The sequence below is a fragment of the Peromyscus eremicus genome, chromosome 14, assembly GCF_949786415.1.
Source record: "Peromyscus eremicus chromosome 14, PerEre_H2_v1, whole genome shotgun sequence".
Taxonomy (NCBI): domain Eukaryota; kingdom Metazoa; phylum Chordata; class Mammalia; order Rodentia; family Cricetidae; genus Peromyscus; species Peromyscus eremicus.
The window spans coordinates 11,375,517-11,395,708 of record NC_081430.1 but is presented as its reverse complement, the minus strand read 5'-3'; the positions used below and the strand labels follow the sequence as shown (position 1 = coordinate 11,395,708).

The 20,192-nt window shown below is 43.9% G+C and overlaps 1 protein-coding gene across 1 annotated transcript in view; it reads right to left on the bottom strand.

Annotated features, from left to right (window-relative positions):
* Positions 1 to 20,192, bottom strand: part of Dock4 (dedicator of cytokinesis 4) — a 413,592-nt gene that overhangs the window by 26,266 nt on the left and 367,134 nt on the right. The window contains exons 36-41 of the mRNA XM_059279518.1: positions 15,841 to 15,989; positions 12,445 to 12,531; positions 10,554 to 10,658; positions 5,758 to 5,899; positions 4,357 to 4,523; positions 1,537 to 1,623 (exon numbers count right to left, since the gene is read on the bottom strand). Coding sequence (XP_059135501.1) covers positions 1,537 to 1,623; positions 4,357 to 4,523; positions 5,758 to 5,899; positions 10,554 to 10,658; positions 12,445 to 12,531; positions 15,841 to 15,989 — 737 coding nt within the window. The remainder of the gene's footprint in view (positions 1 to 1,536; positions 1,624 to 4,356; positions 4,524 to 5,757; positions 5,900 to 10,553; positions 10,659 to 12,444; positions 12,532 to 15,840; positions 15,990 to 20,192) is intronic.

Below are 20,192 nucleotides of genomic sequence, written 5' to 3'. Positions count from 1 at the left end.
TAAGAAGGTAGGCAGCTGATGTCTGAAAGGCTGTGTTTAGTAGTTCTCTATCATTAGCAGCATGCTACTTTTCATGAGGGGTGTGTGTGTGTGTGTGTGTGTGTGTGTGTGTGTGTGTGTGTGCTGTTTCCTGGGCAAGGACCATCGGTGAATCTTCACAAGATTTAACATTCTGGGCTGCATGGATCTGCAAAGGCTCCTTGAATCATTAGTGAAGCGTAGAGGACTACGACCCCTGCTGTGGGTTGGGCTTCTGCCGCTCTGTAGGAAGCATAATAAGACGACTTGGCCAGCACAGTGTTTGGCAGCCTCCCCTCTTCCCTGAAAGTCACTAAAATACGCCACACCGGCAAGCAGCTTTGGGGGACCCCTGACTCAGACTGCATGCAGACACAACTGGCTGATGTGACTTCCTGAATTGGGCTTCATTTGTTTAGGGTGCTGTATTAATATTTTGACACTGAGAAATGAAAAACTCATCCAACCCTTAGCTTTTGAACACAATCAGTTGGTCTTCACTGCTGAGAGACTTTTGTAGGAGAAGCCATTTTGGAAAGATATTTTGGGTGGGAACTACCCTTATTTGTTTATTGACAAAGTAGGCTGCTACTTAACTGAGGTATTGTTTGCATGATAAGATTTACAATTGGTGTATTTTATTTCAAACAGGATGCTAGGCCAGTCCAGTACAGGGGTCCTATGGCTGTCACGCTGAAAGGCAGTAGGGACAGACACCAGTGTGCAGTCCCAGCCCTGTTGCCTTCGGCTGCTCTCTCCTGTTTCTCTTTCCTGGGGATGGAAGCTGGGGAGATGTCTGGCAACCCGAGAATCCTCAAGAGCTGTGGCCACCAGATTCTATACCGCATCCACTGATCTCTAACTGAGGCTCCAGCCAGGTCTGCTCAGCTCCTCACACAATCCCTCCCACTGCAGACCAAAACAGCACAGGCTCCATGTGTGGACAGACTTCACATAGGCTTTATATGAAGGGGCTTCGTATTAGGTTCATTTTGCCAACAGGAAACCCAAGGCTTAAAAGAACAGTAGAGCTGGTTTGGAATCATTAAAAATCTGTTTGAGTCTACACTCTTTCAACATCTTGATGATGATGGTGATCTTCATCAAAGGCTTCTAACTTCTTGGTAAAAATTTGAAAACAGGGAATAGAATACCTATTGCATAACTCCAACATGATGGCTACATAATAGGCTGCCTTCTTGGCTTTGGACTGCCACATAGTAGGCAACGAAGATCACAGATCTGGCACCATTAAGAGACTTGGCATTCTGGTTGTCACTCCAGAACCCCAACAGCTTTTTGTTGTGTTTACATGCTGCAACCATAATTGCTTTAAAGAATTTTTCTGGTTGGACGAACCAGGACAATATCAACATTCACTTTCAATGCCTTAGGTAATAGCAGTCAGTATTGTGAGGGACCCCAGGGAATGAAAGAGCATAAGCAATCAGTAGTGGGCTCAGCCCGAGGAGAGCAGCTGGGGTGTGGATGACGTGGGGGAGAGGCTCCACTCCTTACCACTTCACGCTTTTCCACTTCGAACCAGCGGGAGATGCCAGGTAAACTCTGCACCAAGTAGAGTGATGTTCTCTCCACCCAGAGACTCTGCAAAACATAACTCAGAGTCACTCTCATGTTGCCCTTCTTTCTAAGCCCTGAGCTGCGACAAGTCTGACCAGGTGCTGCTCACTCCTGCAGTCTTTCTCTAGTCCTCACTGGAACACCGGTGAAACAATCGGAGTATGATGTATTTAAAACACATGCAGGTAGTTCTGCAGACTGCCTGAAACCCTCTCCTCTGCAGAGCAAGTGAGTACCTGCTCAGAAAGCAAGGGCCGGAATGCAACAGCGAGCCGTATGCAGTCTCCTCCACTGTTTCTCCAAAATGGGACTTTAACCCTTTCACTCATCAAGGTTTAGCCATTTTCATCTACAAGAGGCAATAATGTGAGCTATCAAGACAAGATCAGAGTAACAGCCATCTAACGGGAGAAAGGACTCTAGGACTACTTGACTTGAACTTGACTTTAAGTTGCAGAGAAACTCTTGAGCCACTCAAGAGCCGCATTCTGATTACCAGAAGGGCTGGCACTGACACCCCCCACCCCCAGGCTCATCTCTTCTCTATTGCCACATGCGCAAGGCCACACTTCCGGGGATAAGCTGAGCTGCTGTAACTCAGCGGCACCTGTGTGCTTCAAGCTGGGCTCCTGACCAGGAAGCAGCTCCTCCAGGAGACATGAAACACAGCTGCTCCATGGTACATGACAAGGTTTTCTTTTATCAACAAGTTTTGGAATTTACACTTTATCATTGTTATTTAGTGTGCTACCAAGAGGGACAGGAACTTGACACAATTCCTGGAATTGCACCATTTATTCAGACCACAGAGGGGTTAGAAAGAGGATGTTTTCTACCAGTGAAGGGCTACTGAGATGACTATGGAAGAGTCCCTGTGGTAAGAGCTAGAGGGACCTGCTTACGATAGGGAGCCAAGCAGATAAGAGCTCAGAGGGATGAAAGGGATGTGTGCATAGGATGCAGATGTTCATGCCATCGTAGGGGCGCAGGACGGCAGCTTTCTGAGAAGACAAATGAGCTGGATTTTTACGGAGTGAAGAGTTCATAGGGAGGACAGTGGGGGCTGCTGTGCAGGCAGAAGTCTGCCCACACAGACCTGTACCTGCTTGTGAGAGGGTATGGCAACCAATGAAGAGAGAAGGTGGGTGTTGCTGGAGTCAAGAGGGAGGGTGGTTAGGCAGACTGTGGAGAGGACAGGCTTGGGGTAATTGGGTACAATCTGGAGCCAGATTCTAAAGGCTATAAGTACAGGGAGAGGGAGCCTGATTTAACCTATCCATCCCAGTGAGGTAGCTGTATCGCTGATCATTTAATTGCTGGCCAGGTGGAGGTATGGTACAGCAGGAAAAGCAAAAGAGAGGGAGTTGGAAGATGTGGGTTCCAGCGCTAGGTCATGGGCCTGCGACTCTGTGCAAGCCAACTGTATGACTTTAGTGCATCCAAGACTGAGGACCGGAAGCGAGTGCAAGGAAAAAGAACTGTATCATACTCTAATTAGATCTAATTAGCTGACTCTGGAGGAGGAAAAGAGAATGCAGAAAGGACTAGAAAATGATTGTGGGTCTTTTCAGCAATCCCTCAGTGGTGTTTTCCAATGGGCTTTTTACTGTTCAATGCACAGGGAGAAGGACGACCTGGTGAAGAGGCCAGCGGGGCAGCCTGCTGGTGCTGGTGCAGTTGGTTGGTTCTGGGCTGTCTTTTGTTCTTTTATCATGAGAGCATTTTGTGATTAGATTTCTGAAGGGATCCACAGTAAATGCACATCAAATCTTTCACAAAAGCCCATTTTTTATTCAGTCTCTGCAGAACTCTGCAAGGCTGCTACCACCACCCCCTGCCTCTTGGCTGGGAAAACCCCCTGTAGTTAACTACTGGCAGCTCTGGGAACCGATGGGCAAGATTGCTTGGGTCAACATTAGGCAGGAGAAAGTGTTAGGAGATGCCTCCTGGCTTAAGAAGGGAGCATTTTCTGTGAGAGATGCCAAGCCAACAGACTCACAGATAAGGTCATTTGACAGTTTGCTGATGTGCGGATGCTGAGTCACTGGCGTCATCCTAGGCTTGCCACATCACTGTTTTCAAGGAAAGAGATGGTCACTAGTGGTTTCGGAACATCTGCCTCCTTTTCCCAGTGGGGCTGTGAGAACTCTTTCTGGCTGGGAGCATGCAGAACTAGCAAGACACATTGGGCATGGTGAGGACAGACAACCCAGCCCAGGCAGAGGCCAAGATGTGCATGCACTCTGGTCCTCATGTCAGAAACCTAATCGCACTGCTGTAAGGAGGACTGTAACAAAGGGCAGAGCAGTGAGTGTCTCCTCTGCACCAACCGTCTGCCCACGTGGCCTCTTCTCAGTTCTCCCTCACCTCTTCCTTGGTTTCTCTTTACTCTATGCTTCCCTGATATTGGAATATACTCACTATTCCCGCAATGGCTCACCACGAATGGACAACAGGACTGGGTTCGGAGAGGAGTTTAAACCCTGGTCTAAGGAGCATTGCCCTTTGAACTGCCACAGAGATGTTGATTTCAGAAACTCCTCCCAGGTCTGCTCAGATTTTCCTGGCAGGGGACCAAAAGTCTTCTTGCCTGGAAAGTGTCCCCCATCACGTGGCTACACTGTAGAGCTGGGCAGCTACTAGCATGAGAGGCTTCTAGACCCTTTGTCCCAGTCACGTGACAGTAGCCTCAGTTACTATTTACCAAGACTCAGGAAAGCACACAGGAGGCAGCATGTGACAGAGATGGCAGGGTACCTTGAATTCATTCTCCTTGTCTTTTGTGCCTTTGTGGAATGGTCTGTCATAGCGGAACTTCCAGATATGATTCACTTTGTAGAAGCTTTTGATGTTGTCGGGGACCCCCTCTCTCTGCAGGACCTCCTGGCTCTCCGGAATGGGAGTCACAGCATATATCTGCAAATCTAGGAGGAAAGAGTCAAGGAGGGAACCTGACCTGGCAAACAGCAAGGCATTCTGGGTAGCAATCTGGCGTTTCCCTTTCGGCTGAAAGCATTTTAAAACAATTGCCCAGACGATGTCAAGAACACACGTCATGAAGCAGGCCTCAAGGACCCTTGACTGGGTCCTAAGTATGCGATTCGACAGGACATATGCATGGCATTTCCACCACCTGTGAGTGGGGGTGGGGAGGAACAGGTGGGCTTGAGTATTCAGTATCAGAATAACCTAGCTCTTGTACATGAGCTTTGATCTTTAGTCTGCTCATGGCTCCCAAAATGTATTTGTAATGATAAGCCTCATAATGGAAATCCTCCTAAGACTATGATCAAAGGCGGTGACCAGAACCCCAGCAAGGACTTGTTCTTGCCAAGTGCTGCCGTGACCTCAGCCTCCTGTAACTGTGGCATCCGTTCTCTAAAACCAAGTTCAGAGAAGCAGAGGGGTTGGCTGTAGTTCACACTGTATATACTAGTTTGCTTATATAATTACTTACTCCCCAGAGAAACAAAGACAAATATTTTTTCTTAAACAGTTTCTTGTTTCTCTTGCGTATTTAGGTTTCTGCTTTGAAAGTATATCCATAGTAGATACTGGGAGCTTCCCGGTCCTCTTCAGAACCACGGGTTTCAGATGGATTTGGAGAGAAATGATAGGTGAATTGCCCTGTGTCGAAAGCCAAAGTACTTCCATTTGAGCTGTCCGTGTTTAGATGCTGGGACTGTGAATTTTATGCTATTATTAAGTCACAGTCCAGAATATCACAGCAAAGAGCCCCCCCAAAGATACTGGAGGTGCTTCTTTTTCTTCCTTCCCTCACTCCATAATTAAAGTGTGGGGGAGAGGAGGGTGGAGGATGCACAACAGTGAACACAATGCTTCCATTTCCTTCAACTGAAGAAGTTTCCATAGGGAGTCAGGAAAATTGTTCTATGGGAAATCCAGTTAAAAAGAGCTTCAGAAGCAGCGCTGAATCTGTGTGCCAATGAAGAGGGCAAAGGTTCCTTACCAGCTGTTTATGGGATTTCTTCTCAACTGATCCCGTGATAACCATTAGAATAAGGACATTCTGTTGAGAAGGTACTAAGAGTGTGGCCACTGAAAAGGGAACAGTGGCTGCAACACTGAACAGGACATTGCCTTGTAGCTAGTGGCAGGTACCACCCCGCTGGAGCCCAGCCCACCAGGAATGGATACACTGAGCCTCCGCCTGGAAGATGGTTTCGTCAGGCTGGTTGGCATGCTGCATGGCGATGGCATGGGGGAACTCGTTCAGCATTCGCTGTTGGAAGGCCTCCAGTCTTTCGTAGTCATGCCCTCGACACACAAACTCCTTATTCTGGGGGTGCAACCAAAAAAAAATTAGGATTATACAACAAAGACAAGGCAAAAATTATGACCGTGGCAATAACTGACCATCTGTCCGCACTGCAACACAACACTACAACATTAATAAACCAGAACTGTCTGAAGAATATGTCCATCAATTAAACGTGCTGGACAAAGGGCAAGAGGCTCACGTGTTATTGACCTTCACCAGACCCAAGAGCATGCTCTGAATTCCAGGTTCATTTTCATGGGGGATGCAGAGGGCCCGATACTGAGCATCAAAGACAAGAACCAAGCAATGTTTCCTAAAATGTTGAGGGACATATGTTGGAGATGATTTTTTTTAAATGGACGTCAAACTCATACACATAAATTTCTAATTTCTAAGAGAACGAAACAATGTAATCACTAAAATTCCTTTTTACTGGATTATTTTTCTGAAAGTCTCTGAACCAGCTTTATACTTCTATTGGAAGGGCAGGCAGGTGGCCCATCTCGACTCTAGCCTTCAGAAGGACGGAGGGACCAAAGGCACAGTGACTTTCATGCCATAACCAGTTTAGCTCAGCTTGCTGGAGCTAGAAATCCTCTTAGTGAATTTTAGAGCCTTGCTAAATGTTAGCTTGTTTTGTTTTTCTATATCATACTATATTCTATTAATTTATTCTAGAGGTCAGGACTCTCTCATGCAGGTAAAGATGCTGGAGATTAGGGCCAGAAAATTGGCTCACAGGATAAAAAATTCTTGCCACGCCTGATGACCTGAGTTCAGTATCTGGTACCCAGATGGGGAAAAGAGAGAACTGACTCCTGGAAGTTCCCCTCTGACCTCCATCCATGCACCATGCAGCTCGTGTCCCAACACACACACACATAAAACGAAGTATTTTTAAAATGCCAAGAGTTATTTGAGCTGGTCCAGAGAGCTGCAAAGGTGGGAACGTTTTCAAAAAGTATCCTAGCAGCTGGTTAGCTCTGAGGAACACTCTTTGCTAGTTTAATGACCTGTCCACCACTTTATGACTGACTCCCTGGTTTCACCTGTCTCCACCTCCTGAGTGCTGAGACGGCAGACGTGCACCACTCACGTCTGGTTTAAGCAGTGCTGGGAATCAAACTGAGGGCCCCTGTAAGCTAGGCAAACCCTTCCCCTGCTAAGGCTACCTCCTAGGCACCTGGCTTCAATGAGCCTTGTGCTAGCCTCTCTAGCTTGTGGCAGGTATGTATACTTCTCTTGTTTTTGATGCTGTGTAGTATATATTACATTTGACCTGTCCAACCATCACCTGATAGATAGTTGAGTTTTTTTTTTTTTTTTTTTTTTTTTTTTTTTTTTTTTTTTGGTTTTTTTGAGACAGGGTTTCTCTGTGTAGCTTTGCACCTTTCCTGGAACTCACTTGGTAGCCCAGGCCGGCCTCGAACTCACAGAGATCCGCCTGGCTCTGCCTCCCGAGTGCTGGGATTAAAGGCGTGCGCCACCACCGCCCAGCTTTTTTCTACTTTTTGGATGATGTGAACAGTGCTTCAGATACATGTTTTCAGAGTTCTTTTTTAATGATGTAGCAGACCTGCCCAGTTATCAGGGTCAATGCTTCCCATTTAGGGGGGAAATAACTACTTAGATTATACAACTGTTTCACTGTTTTAGAGTTTTTAAATGTATCCTGAAATTAATCAAACAACCAATGGACATTTTTAATCTTCCTGTTTGTTTATTTTTAATTTGGAATAAAAAAGGGAGGGCAGCCTGGTCTACAGAGCGAGTTCCAGGAAAGGGGCCAAAGCTACACAGAGAAATCCCCCTCTGGAGAAACCAAAAAAAAAAAAAAAAAAAAAAAAGAGGAGGGAGCATTCCTTTGGATTCTGAAGTCTGCAGTGTTCCTTAGACACCAAGAGAGGGCCACCCTTCCCTTTCATTTTGAAGTAAATGCCGATTACATAGAAAAAGGGTATTTTTCAAATGACTGACGATAGACACATCCATTTATTCTAATTGTCTATTAAACAAAATTTGGTCTATTTGGTCAATGTAGTTCTGGAGTTTGCTAAACTTCCTTTATAATTTGAGCTTCTAAACTACTTCTGATTTTTAAAAACATTATTTTTAAAGATTGATTTTTTTAAAATTATGTGTATGTGTGTATCTGTGTGAGTGTGTGCCGCATGGAACATAGGTGCCCGCAGAGGCCAGAAGGGGATGTTGGATCCCCAGGGCTGTTGTTAAGACAGTTGTGAGCTGCTTGGCGTGGGTGCTGGGAACCCAACTGGGGTCCTTCTGGAAGAGCAGCAGGTGTTCTTCACCTGAGTCACTTTTCTAGCCCTATATACACTTTTAACTTACAGTAATTACATGTAGAATATAGGAATCTAGGATGGCTCACTGTATGCTTCAAATAAAGTCAATTTTAGTCAGCGCTACATAACTGCTTGTGTGCCTTTAGCACACTTACTGTCACGGGCCTCTTCCTCCATAAAAGTATAAAAAGGTGAATCAGATTACCAGTTTGCTAGAGATAAACACATCAAAATCGACATTTATCAATACATGATATATAATTTATAGGATATTGTTACTTTTCCTTCAACCTAAAAGTTACTTTGTTTTCTTCTGACAGTTAAAAGAAATCAAAACCTTTTTGGGTCTCTAAAATTTTTATGGTCTCCAAACACCATACCTACAATGCACAATGGATGAGCCAACTCTTGGCATGATACAGAAGAAAAAGTATTCTTTCATATAGTACAATTTTGTATCAACAAAGGAAGAGACTCTTACAGCAGAGTCATGCTTTGCCCCGCTCTGAGGGTCTCTAGGCCCCTAGGCTGTTCACTGCTCTAGAATGCCACCACTCCAGAGAGCCAGGTCCTCGGCCCCTGTGTTCTTAAGGGACACTGACACCAGACCAGGACTGGCCTGTCCCCATCTCAAATGCAGTCTTTAAATTCAGAGCATTTGCCATTATTTTTGATCGGGAACTGATCTTTCTTTATCTTCAGGCAGACCTACCCGCCAATGTCTTGTGCATGTTTTTTAAGTGCAACAAGGGGATTTTATATAATGCCTGTGTAGCACCCAACTACTTGGTCATTTCAATCAGTGAAAGAAAATGTCAGCTCACTGTGGGAGCACCTTTTCCTATTGTTGTGATAAAACACCCTGACAAAGGCAACTCAGGGAATTCCAGGGTATAGTCCTTGGTGGTGGGGAAGTCAGGGTGTCAGTCAGCATCAGGCCACAGGGTGCCAGTCCACAGTCAGGAAGAAAAGAGTGCTGAATGTTCCTGCTAAACTAGTTTCCTCTTTGTCATGCATGGCATTTGCAACGGTAATCTATTCTAAGCATCCCTCACAGGAATGCCTGGAGACTTGTCTCCCAGGTGAGTCCAGAGCCTGTAAGTTAACATCCAACACCAACGTTACACCATACCATAACCATCAACTGAGGGTTTCATGTGATTCTAAACATAAATATCCACTTATGGTCTTTGGATGTTTTGAGGGTCATTCTATCAACCAATCATCTATCTACTTCATCTAGAAGGTAGATAAGTTAAAGATTAAACAATAAATGAAGTCTTTCTCCTCTTCCTTCTCTGAGTATGGCCACCTTACCTTTTCTCATGGATGCTTACAGTTCAGGCAGGATTTAGATCAACAGAAATACTTTCACATTGAGATTTAAAGTTCTAATGCACTCAGTTTGGGGTGTGTGCGTGCGTGTGTGTGTGTGTGTGTGTGTGTGTGTGTGTGTGTGTTATTCTGAGACAGGATCTGGCTGGCCTTGGATTCTTAATCAACTTGCCTCTACCTCTTGAGTGCTGGGATTATAGTCACTATGAGTGGCTCTGTTTGTTTTTTAAGAGAATCTCACCCTGAAGCCCAGGCTGGCTTAGGACTCACCACATGACAAGACCTGGTTGTAAAGTTGTGGCAATTCTCCTGCCTCAGCCTCCTAAGTGTTGGTATTACATGATTTAGGTCCCTACTTGGCTCACAAATGGATTTAGTTTTATCAGGTATGTAGACCACTTCTCTACAGTTCGCTGAGTAAGTAAATGAACTCTTTTAACCAGTGTTTTAATACATGGAGGATGTTATAGATGGAGGTGTCTAATGAACACATGCATATATAAAATATTACACAGCCAAGTGTATCTACCACACAATGTCCAGAAATTCCCCTTTGCAGAAACAGTTTATACTAGCAATAAATTAGATGTCTCTGCTGGGTGATATTTACCTTCTTACAAAGTCATCAGAAAGGTCAAACAACACTTCCCCGTGGCTCTGGAAGTAAGATTTCTACTTGAACTGACTATTATTTCCCACAGTCTGCACCTCCAAGCCCTCTGACTGGCGTTCTCCGTATTTTCTAATGCTAACTGTGGAGCTTGCTCAGAGAACACAACAGTGAATGCCACATGAGGGAAGCCATAATCACTGTTCTAACGTAAGCTCAGGAAGGGGTAGATTGTTAGATCTTCAGAAACTGTTCAAGACAAAAATTCTAGGTTAATAGTTTCACAGATTAAAAGGGTAAATAAAAATATCACGATGCCATTGCCTCCTTGTTACTTGTCATAAAATGCCATTAATTCCTTATTTCCTTGATTGGAGGATCTGAGTAGGAAAGATTAAAGCCAATTAAGAAGTGTATTACTTACTCTTAAGAAAAATGGGAATTTTTTCCCATAAAATCCAACTCTGAAGAACTCAGGTTCCAGACGCTGCTGGTCCATGATTTTGTCATACAAAGAAGCTTCCATCATCTAGGAGAGTAGAGAGGAAGTTCTATGAATTCCATCGCACATTTCAGCCATACCAGTACAAGAACATACTTCTATATACAGGTGAAACAGTTTAATTCATGCAAAAAAGGACTCTGATTCTCTTTTAAGTATTTCCAGGAGAGGATCTGCAAACCAACTTTGTAAATACATACTGAGTAAAAATTTCAGGCTTTGTGGGCTACATGGTCTCCTTGACACGTCTCAACTCACCAGGACATAAGCTGTAGTTCACCAACCCTTCAAAGGCTCCAGGGTTTTACTACGCGTTACTACCTGAGCAGAAGATTTCTATAAGTCTATCGAGGAAATGTTTACTTCATCTTAGATATAGAGCAAGTAGAAATTAACATGAATAATTAGAAGCCAAGGCTTTTGGGAGACATTTTGTGCTAGGTGTACTAACCTGTGGATTTGCTTCCCCCTTGCACACAGTATCAGGACATAAGGAAGGTACAGCCTTGCACAGGTGGGATGGGGGTAAATCATCAACCTGAGCCAAGGGAGGTGTGCAGCACAAAGTGCTGTCTAGGCTAAAAGCTCTTAAGTGTGGCTTTGACAACGTTCAGACTAGGTAGCAAACGAAGCTATGGCTTGCCTTCTGTGGTATTATCATCCCTGGGGCTTCCAGGGAAAGACTAATATTGTACTTGAATGCTTCCCCCTCCCCCAGTAACAGCCCCCCAGAGAGCAGTTGGTATGAAATGTAATGCTCTGGGTTTATAAAAATCTTAGTGACTATGGCACCCAAGGGCTCTCACTGGTAAACACTGTAACCTCTCTTCTGTTGCAGGGATAGGATGCCAAGAAAAGTTGAATAGCAATGTTTTTATATAAAGCTGTGGGTCCTGCCAGCATCAGCACGATGAACTGAAGCTAAAATGAGATGATTTTTTTCCCTTTAGTTTTCAAGCTAGGAGAACGATCAATGACCTACTGACATGAAGTCCTATGACAAAAGCAGAGGCTAAGTTCCCAGCAGGTGAATAAGGTGCTTGTGGTGGTGCAAGGGGACTTTGCAAGCTGTTGAAGATTTATGTTCTCCTGTTTCCAATAGCAACCTCAAAATTGCAATGGAATATCATTATCACCTTAATATGTAAAGGCAAAAGATCTTGTCTTAGAAAGCTAGATGACCTCAGCACTCCTCAGGACCTTGACTACTACACCATGACACAAAATGCTTGTAACTCCCAAGAATAAGGACTTGTTTGAACTTATAAGCACGGAGTTACAAACCAATGGCTCAGGACTACAGAATATTAAGATCCCTGAATACCTGGTACTAACACCTCAGTTTAATGAGAACATATTTCTGAAGGTACAGAGAGAGTTCATGCAGGATTTGTTTCTAATTTATTTTTAACATGAGAGCCACCTGACCATTTCTACCATTTTATTTGCAGATTGCGGCAGTAAGAACTGTATATTGTCAGATTTCTATGTAACTGGGAAGCTCTTCAGTACAGAGGTTTTCCACAGAAAACTCAAAATATTAATCCTTGATTAGATTGTGCATTTCAGATGTGGGACTTCAGAAACAGATCAGGGGCTCCTCCTTGGTATATTAAATTAAAAAAAAAAAACCACATCGACCAATTTGTTATTTCTCCTCATAAGTAGCTGAGTATGCTTCAGGGAAAATGACTTATCTTAGAGTTTCTGCAAGGTGTATCAAGACGGTCACAACATTGACTTCCTACAGCCCCGCTGGAAAGTTAATCGAAAAGCGTACCACCCCTAATTCCCAGTCACCCAGGTACTTTACCCTCATCTTGCTCAGGTTCCTGTAGTCATAGTAACTCTCATACTGCTCTGCAATCTTCCGGCATAAGATAATGCCATTCTCCCAACACTACAGACAGACAGTAACACAAAAGTAAGCATTCATTGCATTTATACATCTCTATCCAAAGGTCAGGATATGGATGCTTTTGGGTCATAAAGCCTTACTCTCTAAGACTTTACAACTACCTAAAGTAGCAATATTGCCATTTTAACCATGAAAAACGACATGCAATTAACATGTGACTTGTTAAGAATCTTCAGAAAGTTGGAAATGACAGACGACTCCTCATAACATTCACTAACACATGTTGTAAAAAATAATATTTTCTTGTGTTATATCACTATCACAATCACACTCTGGAAACAACTGTAGTTTCACAACAGCCACATACATGGGTGCACACAGACTCTCGGTGCTCAAAAGGGAATTATCATTGATTTCTACAGCTCAATAACTGAAGTGTGGCACCCTGGACTCTTTGCTCGGCTAGCATGTACTTACAAATTGTGAGGGTCATTAGATTCTGGCTAGGTCAGTGTGTTATTTTCAGAAGAAATGTTTAAATTTTGTCATCTAGCATACTATCAACATAGTTTTTCTTCAGAAGCCTACACCATCAGTATTTATGGCTTTAGGGGCATATAACCTTTGCCACAATTATTCAATTCATCTATTGTTGACTGAAATCAGTATAGTCATAAGTGAGAATGTTCTAATAAGAATCTATGGACACAAAGGCAAATTTCATATAGCTTTCACTTGCTTCATAGTATTAATCTTTTCATTTCTTTCAACCACTTAATAGGTAAAAGCTATTTATAGCCTGTAGGTGTAGGACTGTGGGGTGATCCTGACCTATAGCACAGATTTCTGGGGTGGGCTAATTCATGAGATTTTAAAATAGCACACTGATGAATCAATCCTGGTGATCAATGTAGTGACAGATGTCACATCCATCACCTACAGGGACCCACAGCCAGATAATATGTAAGAGAGTGAAAGACCTTAGAACATTCAGTCCTAAATGGATGTCTCCATCAAGTCCCTCCCCGTCAGGCCTCAGAGGAGGCAGAAAAAGTATAAGAGCTAGAGGGGATGGAGGATATCAAGGGAACAGGGCCTTCTAAATGCAGCAGGATAGATGCAGATATGAACTCACAGAGACTGAGGCAGCATGCACCCGGCCTGCCTGGATCTGCACCAGATGGGTTTCTAGAGCTGACAGAAGTAGACACAAGGATCCACCCTAACCCAGAAGCTATCTCCAACTGACAACCGCTTGCAAATGAAAATTTAGTTTTCTCCAAGGGAGTCTCACTGGGGAAACAAACAAGTCTTAAGGATAGGCCCCATGCTCAGCAGTAGATAGCCAATGGAAAACAAACTCAATGATATCTTTGGAGGTTCCTTGTCTCATAATGCTGTGTCAGGGCTTCCCCATTCCCTGTTGTGAAATATCACTTTAACTATGTAAAGATGTGTTACATTTGTTTATGTTTCAGAACATTACTTTAACTGTACAAAGGTGTGTTGCATTTTTTTATGTTGCATTTGTTTAACTATGTGTAGATGTGTTACATTTGTTTGTAGTGGAATATTATTTTAAGGTGTGATACTTTTGTTTATTTGGTGTTATTTGTTATAAGGTGTATTTGTTTAACGCTATGAAGCTGTGTTACTGTGCATGTCTAAAACACCTGATGATCTAATAAAGAACTGAATGGCCAATGGCAAGGCAGGAGAAAGGAGAGGCAGGGCTGGAGGGCAGAGAGAATACATAGAAGGAGAAATCTGGGAGTTGAAAGAAGAGAGGAGCCAGAGAAGGAGGAGGACTCCAGGGGCCAGCCACCGGGCTACACAGCAACCCAGAGAAACAAAGAAAGGTATACAGGAACAGGAAAGGAAAAGCCCAGAGGCAAAAGATAGACAGTATAATTTAAAGTTAAGAAAAGCTGGCAAGGAACTAAGCCAAGCTAAGGCTGGGCATTCATAAATAAGAAAAAGCCTCCGAGTGTGATTTGATTGGGAGCTCGGTGACGGGCCCCCCCAAAAGACCAAAGTAACATTTGTTTATGCTGTGGAATATTACTTTAATGATGTAAAGATGGGTTACATTTGTTTATGTTGCATTTGTTTAAGTATATAAAGATGTGTTGCTGTTTTACCTTATCTGCCTAAGGCACCTGATTGGTCTAATAAAAGCTGAACGGCCAATAGCTAGGCAGTAGAGGGATAGGCAGGACTGGTGGGCAGAGAGAATGAGTAGGAGAAGGAATCTAGACTTGAGGGAGAGAGAATGAGGGAGAAAGAGAGGAAGATGCCCAGGGCTGGCAGCCAGCCAGGCAGCCCCCAGACATGGAGGAAGCAGGAAAGCAGGACATACAGAATGAGAGAAAGGTAAAAAGCCCTGAGGCAAAACATAGATGAAGAGAAACAGGTTAAAATAAGTTATAAGAGCCAATGGGTCAAACCTAAAGTAAGGGCAAGCATTCATAATTAATAATAAGTCTCTGTGTCATGATCTGGGGGCTGGTGGTCCAACAAAAGCCTGCTATACTTCCCTCTTTTCTTTCTTCTTTAATTTTTTTTATTTTATGTTTTAATTTTATTCTCATTCTCTTTCTCTCTAGCCTTTGTGTATATATGATGGCTTCCAGTTTTGTGTTTTCATAGGATTCTTGAGTGTGTAAACAAGCATCTCTGCATCTGTATCTCCTTCCTGTGCCTTTTCTTGGGCTCTTTTTCTTAGCATATTATATTATATTGTATTATATTATATTATATTATATTATATTATATTATAATTATATTCCCTTAGAAACCTGTTTGTTTTCTAATGAGATACAGAAAGGGTTGTATCTGGAGGGTAGAGAAAGTGGGCAGGAACCAGGAGGAGTAGAGGAAAGAGAAACCATAATATATGTATATGTGTATGTGTATGTGTGTGTGTGCGCGCGCGCGCGCGCGCGCGCGCGCGTATGCGCACACATACACCTGTGTGGGAGTCAGGGGACAGCTTGCCAGAGTCTGTGTTTTTCTTCTTCCATGTGATTCATGGGGATCGGATTCCAGTCCTCAGGCTTATCAGCAGGTGCCCTTGCCAAGCGAGCTCCTAGTCTATATATTTTGGTGTAGTAGCTGGAGTGGACTAAGACAGCATCACTGCCTCGGGATTGGTGTTAGTCAAAGGGTGATAAAGAGCTTGGGCACATGGGGATTCCCCAGACCTGTGACAAACCTAGTTAATCAGAAGATCGGGTCCCGGAAACATCCTGTGAACAAGCTCCCAGTGCTTCTGTCTATAGGCTCTCTAGGGCGAGGCCCCTGCCGGGGAAGAAACACACACCACGAGCACGGACTGGCAGCGCTACGTACTTTGCCTCTGTCGAAGTTCTGGATGATGGTGAGGTGCAGGTGCTCCTTGCGTTGCCATTCCGTCTGCATGGGGTAGGTCAGGAACTCCCTGAGGGGCCGGTCGGACCACTCCAGCAGCTCATCATACAACAGGAGGGTGTAGGCAGCTTCTGCACGTCAAGGAGGAAGACAGCGAGTCAGTCAGGCTCAAAAATCACTTCCTTGCAGTTGGGATTGGTTTCCAAACTCAATACTTGTTTCTGAATTTCATAGTAGAGCAGAAAAAAAAAAATGTCAGGGATGCAAGAAGAAACCAGCTAGTGAATGGTGACCTCCCTTGGTGACAATCATCAGGATCTGAAGTGAAGCTTTGGGTTTCTATTATTTTTTTGTATTGCTCCTGTTTTCAGTTCTCCTTGCTATAACATTCACATGCTTTGGGCATGATTAACCTGTTCAAGGAAGTCATGTTTTAGGCAATTCAAAGATGTAGTGTGGACATGCCATTGTTTACAGGGGCAATTCATAAGTATGTCTCTTGGAGACTAGGAGACTTCAAAAGCAAGCTAACTAGCTAACTAACTACAACTAACTAACTACTAACTAACTACTAACTGTGCTGGCCAGTTAATTATATGTCAGCATGAAACCCCAACTCAGAAAATGCTTCCACCAGCTTGGCCTGTGGGCAAGTCTTTGGAGCATTTGCTTGATTGAGAATTTGATGCAGGAGGGCCCAACCCACTGTGGGCAGTACCCCCCTTGGGTGGAGGTGGTTGGGCATGGTATAAGAAAGCAGACTGAGCAAGTCATGGGGAACAAGCCAGTAAGCAGCACCCCTCCATAGCCTCTGCATCAGTTCCTGCCTCTTTAGTTCCTGTCCTGACTTCTTAGATGACGGGCTGTGATGGGAGCATGAAGTAAATTCTTTCCCCACTGAGCTGCTTTTGGTCATTATTCCAGCAAGAGAAACCCTAACTAAGAAGCCATCTTGTAGATTGCTTCTTTTCCTGAATAAAATGTATAACCAAAGAGCAGTAATAGTAAGAACCAGAATTCATGGTCATAGATAAAAGGCCATAATAATTTTCCTTCAAAAATTATAACAGCCAACTCCTTTTCTTAATTGAAGGGAAATGTCCAACCCTTATGTTACTACTCCATTCAACTACCATACCTCATGTCTCTACAAAGATGTAACAGTAGCTTTAAGTGCAATATAAATATATGGTAAGTTTTTTTTCCCCTTCAATTATTGGACTTAAGGTAACTACACACCAAGTCCTAAGGTACTGGGCCAAGTTCTACTCTAATGCTTTGATTTGCCTCGTACACATAGATGACCCCTGAGACAAGGCCTCTAGCCTTCATCCTCGCCAATGACCTTGGTGAATATCAACCATTTCCTGGCTTTATTATTTTTGGGGGGCAGTTTTTGTAACTCAGCACCACTCTCTTCTCTTCCTCTTGTAGTGTGTACCCTGCTACCAGCATGGCCTTCCCTCAGAGCATGTGACTAGGCTGCTCTCCCAAGAAACACGCAGCTAAAATGATACATCTAGGGTTTTTTTTTTTTTTTTGGGGGGGGAGTGCCGCTAACTATCTGGTTGCTACCATCATCTCCCTCCATGTATTTCAAGTAAAAAGGACTCAGCCATTGTGGCTTTTAAGAAGCCTTGGTAGCTGCAGGGCTCCCAGCCTTCACAGTTGAAGCCTTTGAGGAAGGAAGTGAGATGTATCTTGGTCCAGGAAGAGCCAGGCACAAAGAAGCTGTTCTCGGTGTACTACTCTGGGTACTTGCTGGCCGCCTTCTCATGGGGATTAGATGTGAGATGGACAGAGTTTACACGAAGGGTGAAAATGGGTGGATACAGACACAGCTGAATCAACAGAGGCTGCCATGGCAGACTGACTGGCTGTGCAGGAATCCTCAGCTCATTTTGGGGACTGTGCTGTACTCGGAAGTGTCTAGCCAACTGTGTTCCCTTCTTGGACCATGACGATCTACACCAACTGGTCCTCGAGTCTGTTCCTTCAAGCCTGAGCAACGCCTATGTTCTATTAATGACCTACTTTGGGGGCATTTCCCTTGTTTCTCCCATTTGGTTTTCTTCTCCCAGCACTGGAGAACTGGGACGTTCCCCAGAGAATAACTGAGCTAGTCTCGGCATTAAGAGGCTAGAGGCAAGCCCTTCTCACAAATGCCCGTGGAATGACACAAAGGGACCCCTGAGAGTCAGATTCATAGAAAGAAAGCAGGAGGAATGGAGACTTAGTGTTTAAAAGGCGAAGCATTTCAGTTGGGGAAGCTGAGGAAAGTTCTAGAAATCAGAGGTGATGTGCATAAACTGCACACTTAAAAATGGTTATGGTGGCCAGTTAGTGTTGGCACACACTTTTAATCCCAGCACTCGGGAGGCAGAGGCAGGTGGATCTCTGTGAGTTCGAGGCCAACCTGGTCTATAGAGTGGGTTCCAGGACAGCTAGAGCTACACAGAGAAAAACTCTTGTTTCAAAAAAAAAAAAAAAAAAAAAGGTTATGGTGGAAAAGCACAAGTGACACATGACACATTTCCCCAAAATTAAATACAAAAGTTTCTAGCCCCTCTCCTATTTCCCAGACATAGCATCTTAGCATTTCTAGAAGGCTACGTGTAAGTGACACCTGGAAAGTCCGAGAAAGTAGAGATGCTGACAGGTGGCCAGAGGGAGCTGAGAAATGCCTGTGGGCCAGACACTGTGGAGAAGTCAAATCACAACTGCATTAGAATCTGGTTGGGAAAGTGAGGATGCACAGCTGAGGGAAGGATGCATGTTGAGAGCATCACTGGCCGTGCTGATGAAGGGAAAGCATGCACACTTTCCGATGTGACCCACATGACACCCTTCGAGACTGATCTAGGACAACTTAAAGTTACCAGTGTTTCAGTGTGCACGCTGTTCTATGCTCACCTTTCTGTTCTTTGGGAGCTGATAGGTACTGAAGAGGGATGGATCCTAAGGGACAATCTTTCAAAGAGTTTAAAATTCTCAACAGAAAGTACCACTGCACGGTTAACTACAGGCCATTCTGTTATTCTGACCAGTGTACAGAGAGGAAAGCAATATGCAAAAAGAAGTACCACAGAGGAATGGAGATGAATTAGGAATGCAAGGCAGCGTTACAGAAGGCTGCAGAAAGGTTAAATCATTTCTACAGGAAGCAAGGTTCTCCCAGCAACTTCAAGCGAGGACACAGGAGAGAAGGAACTATTAGGGACAGTGAGGTGCCTCAGAAGGTAAAGGTCGTAATGTGCAAGCCTGGTGACCTGAGTGTGATTCCTGTAACCTACATAAAGGTAGGAGAGAGAACTGACTCCAGAGAGTCTTCCTCTGACCCCCACATCAGCATGGGATGCACGCCAATACACATACATCATGCACACACACACACACACACACACACACACACACACACACACACACACACTAAATGCATGAAGTAAACCATCGTATGGGAAAAGCATGTATTACTTCTGCTTTGGGGAACATGGAACTTTGAGTAAAGGAAAAGCACCCATCTCTGGCATCTAGGACAAATTAGGACTTTTTTGCAGGGAACCCGAACACTTCTGTGCAGATGTGGAATGAATGTCCTCAGCTCATTCTCTCAATTCTTATTCCATCAATTTTTAAAAGTAAAACAGTCTATCATACTGCACTGTTCCCCTTCATGATTCAGGAGTTATCAGCGCTGAAGGAAAATCTTCATAGCAGGAGTTAAAATTGAATTGATGAGTGCATTCATCAGCAATGTATTTAGAATTTATTTGGGTCTCATATTCATAGGCTCTCTTCTAAGAGCTGACTAAGGACAAGAAACCATCATTTCTGTCCTCAAAGGATTCATCCTTAACTGGGAATTACCTATCATATATATCTGTATCTGTAATATACACACATGTATACAATCACATATATACATGTACATAATGTGAAATATAACTAATAATAAAAACAATGTGATAAGTACTTTAAAATAGAGAATACGGGGCTGAAAAGATGGCTAGCTCAGTGGTTAAGAGTGCTTTCTGCTCTTCCAAAGGACCTGACTTCGAGTTCCAGCACAGACATAAGGTAGCCCAGTTTCCGTAACTCCAACTCCAGAGAATCCAATACCCTCTTCTGGCCTCCTTGAACACCCAAACATATATCACACACACACACACACACACACACACACACACACACACACACACCTGAAAATAAGACAAAGAGAATGGGGAAAGAGATGAAAAGCTCAGTCCAGCCCATGGATAAAGGATGGAAGGTATGGAGTTGGTGAGGGAACTTGAAGGAAGAGAAGCCCAGGACAGGATTGGACTACTTCAAGG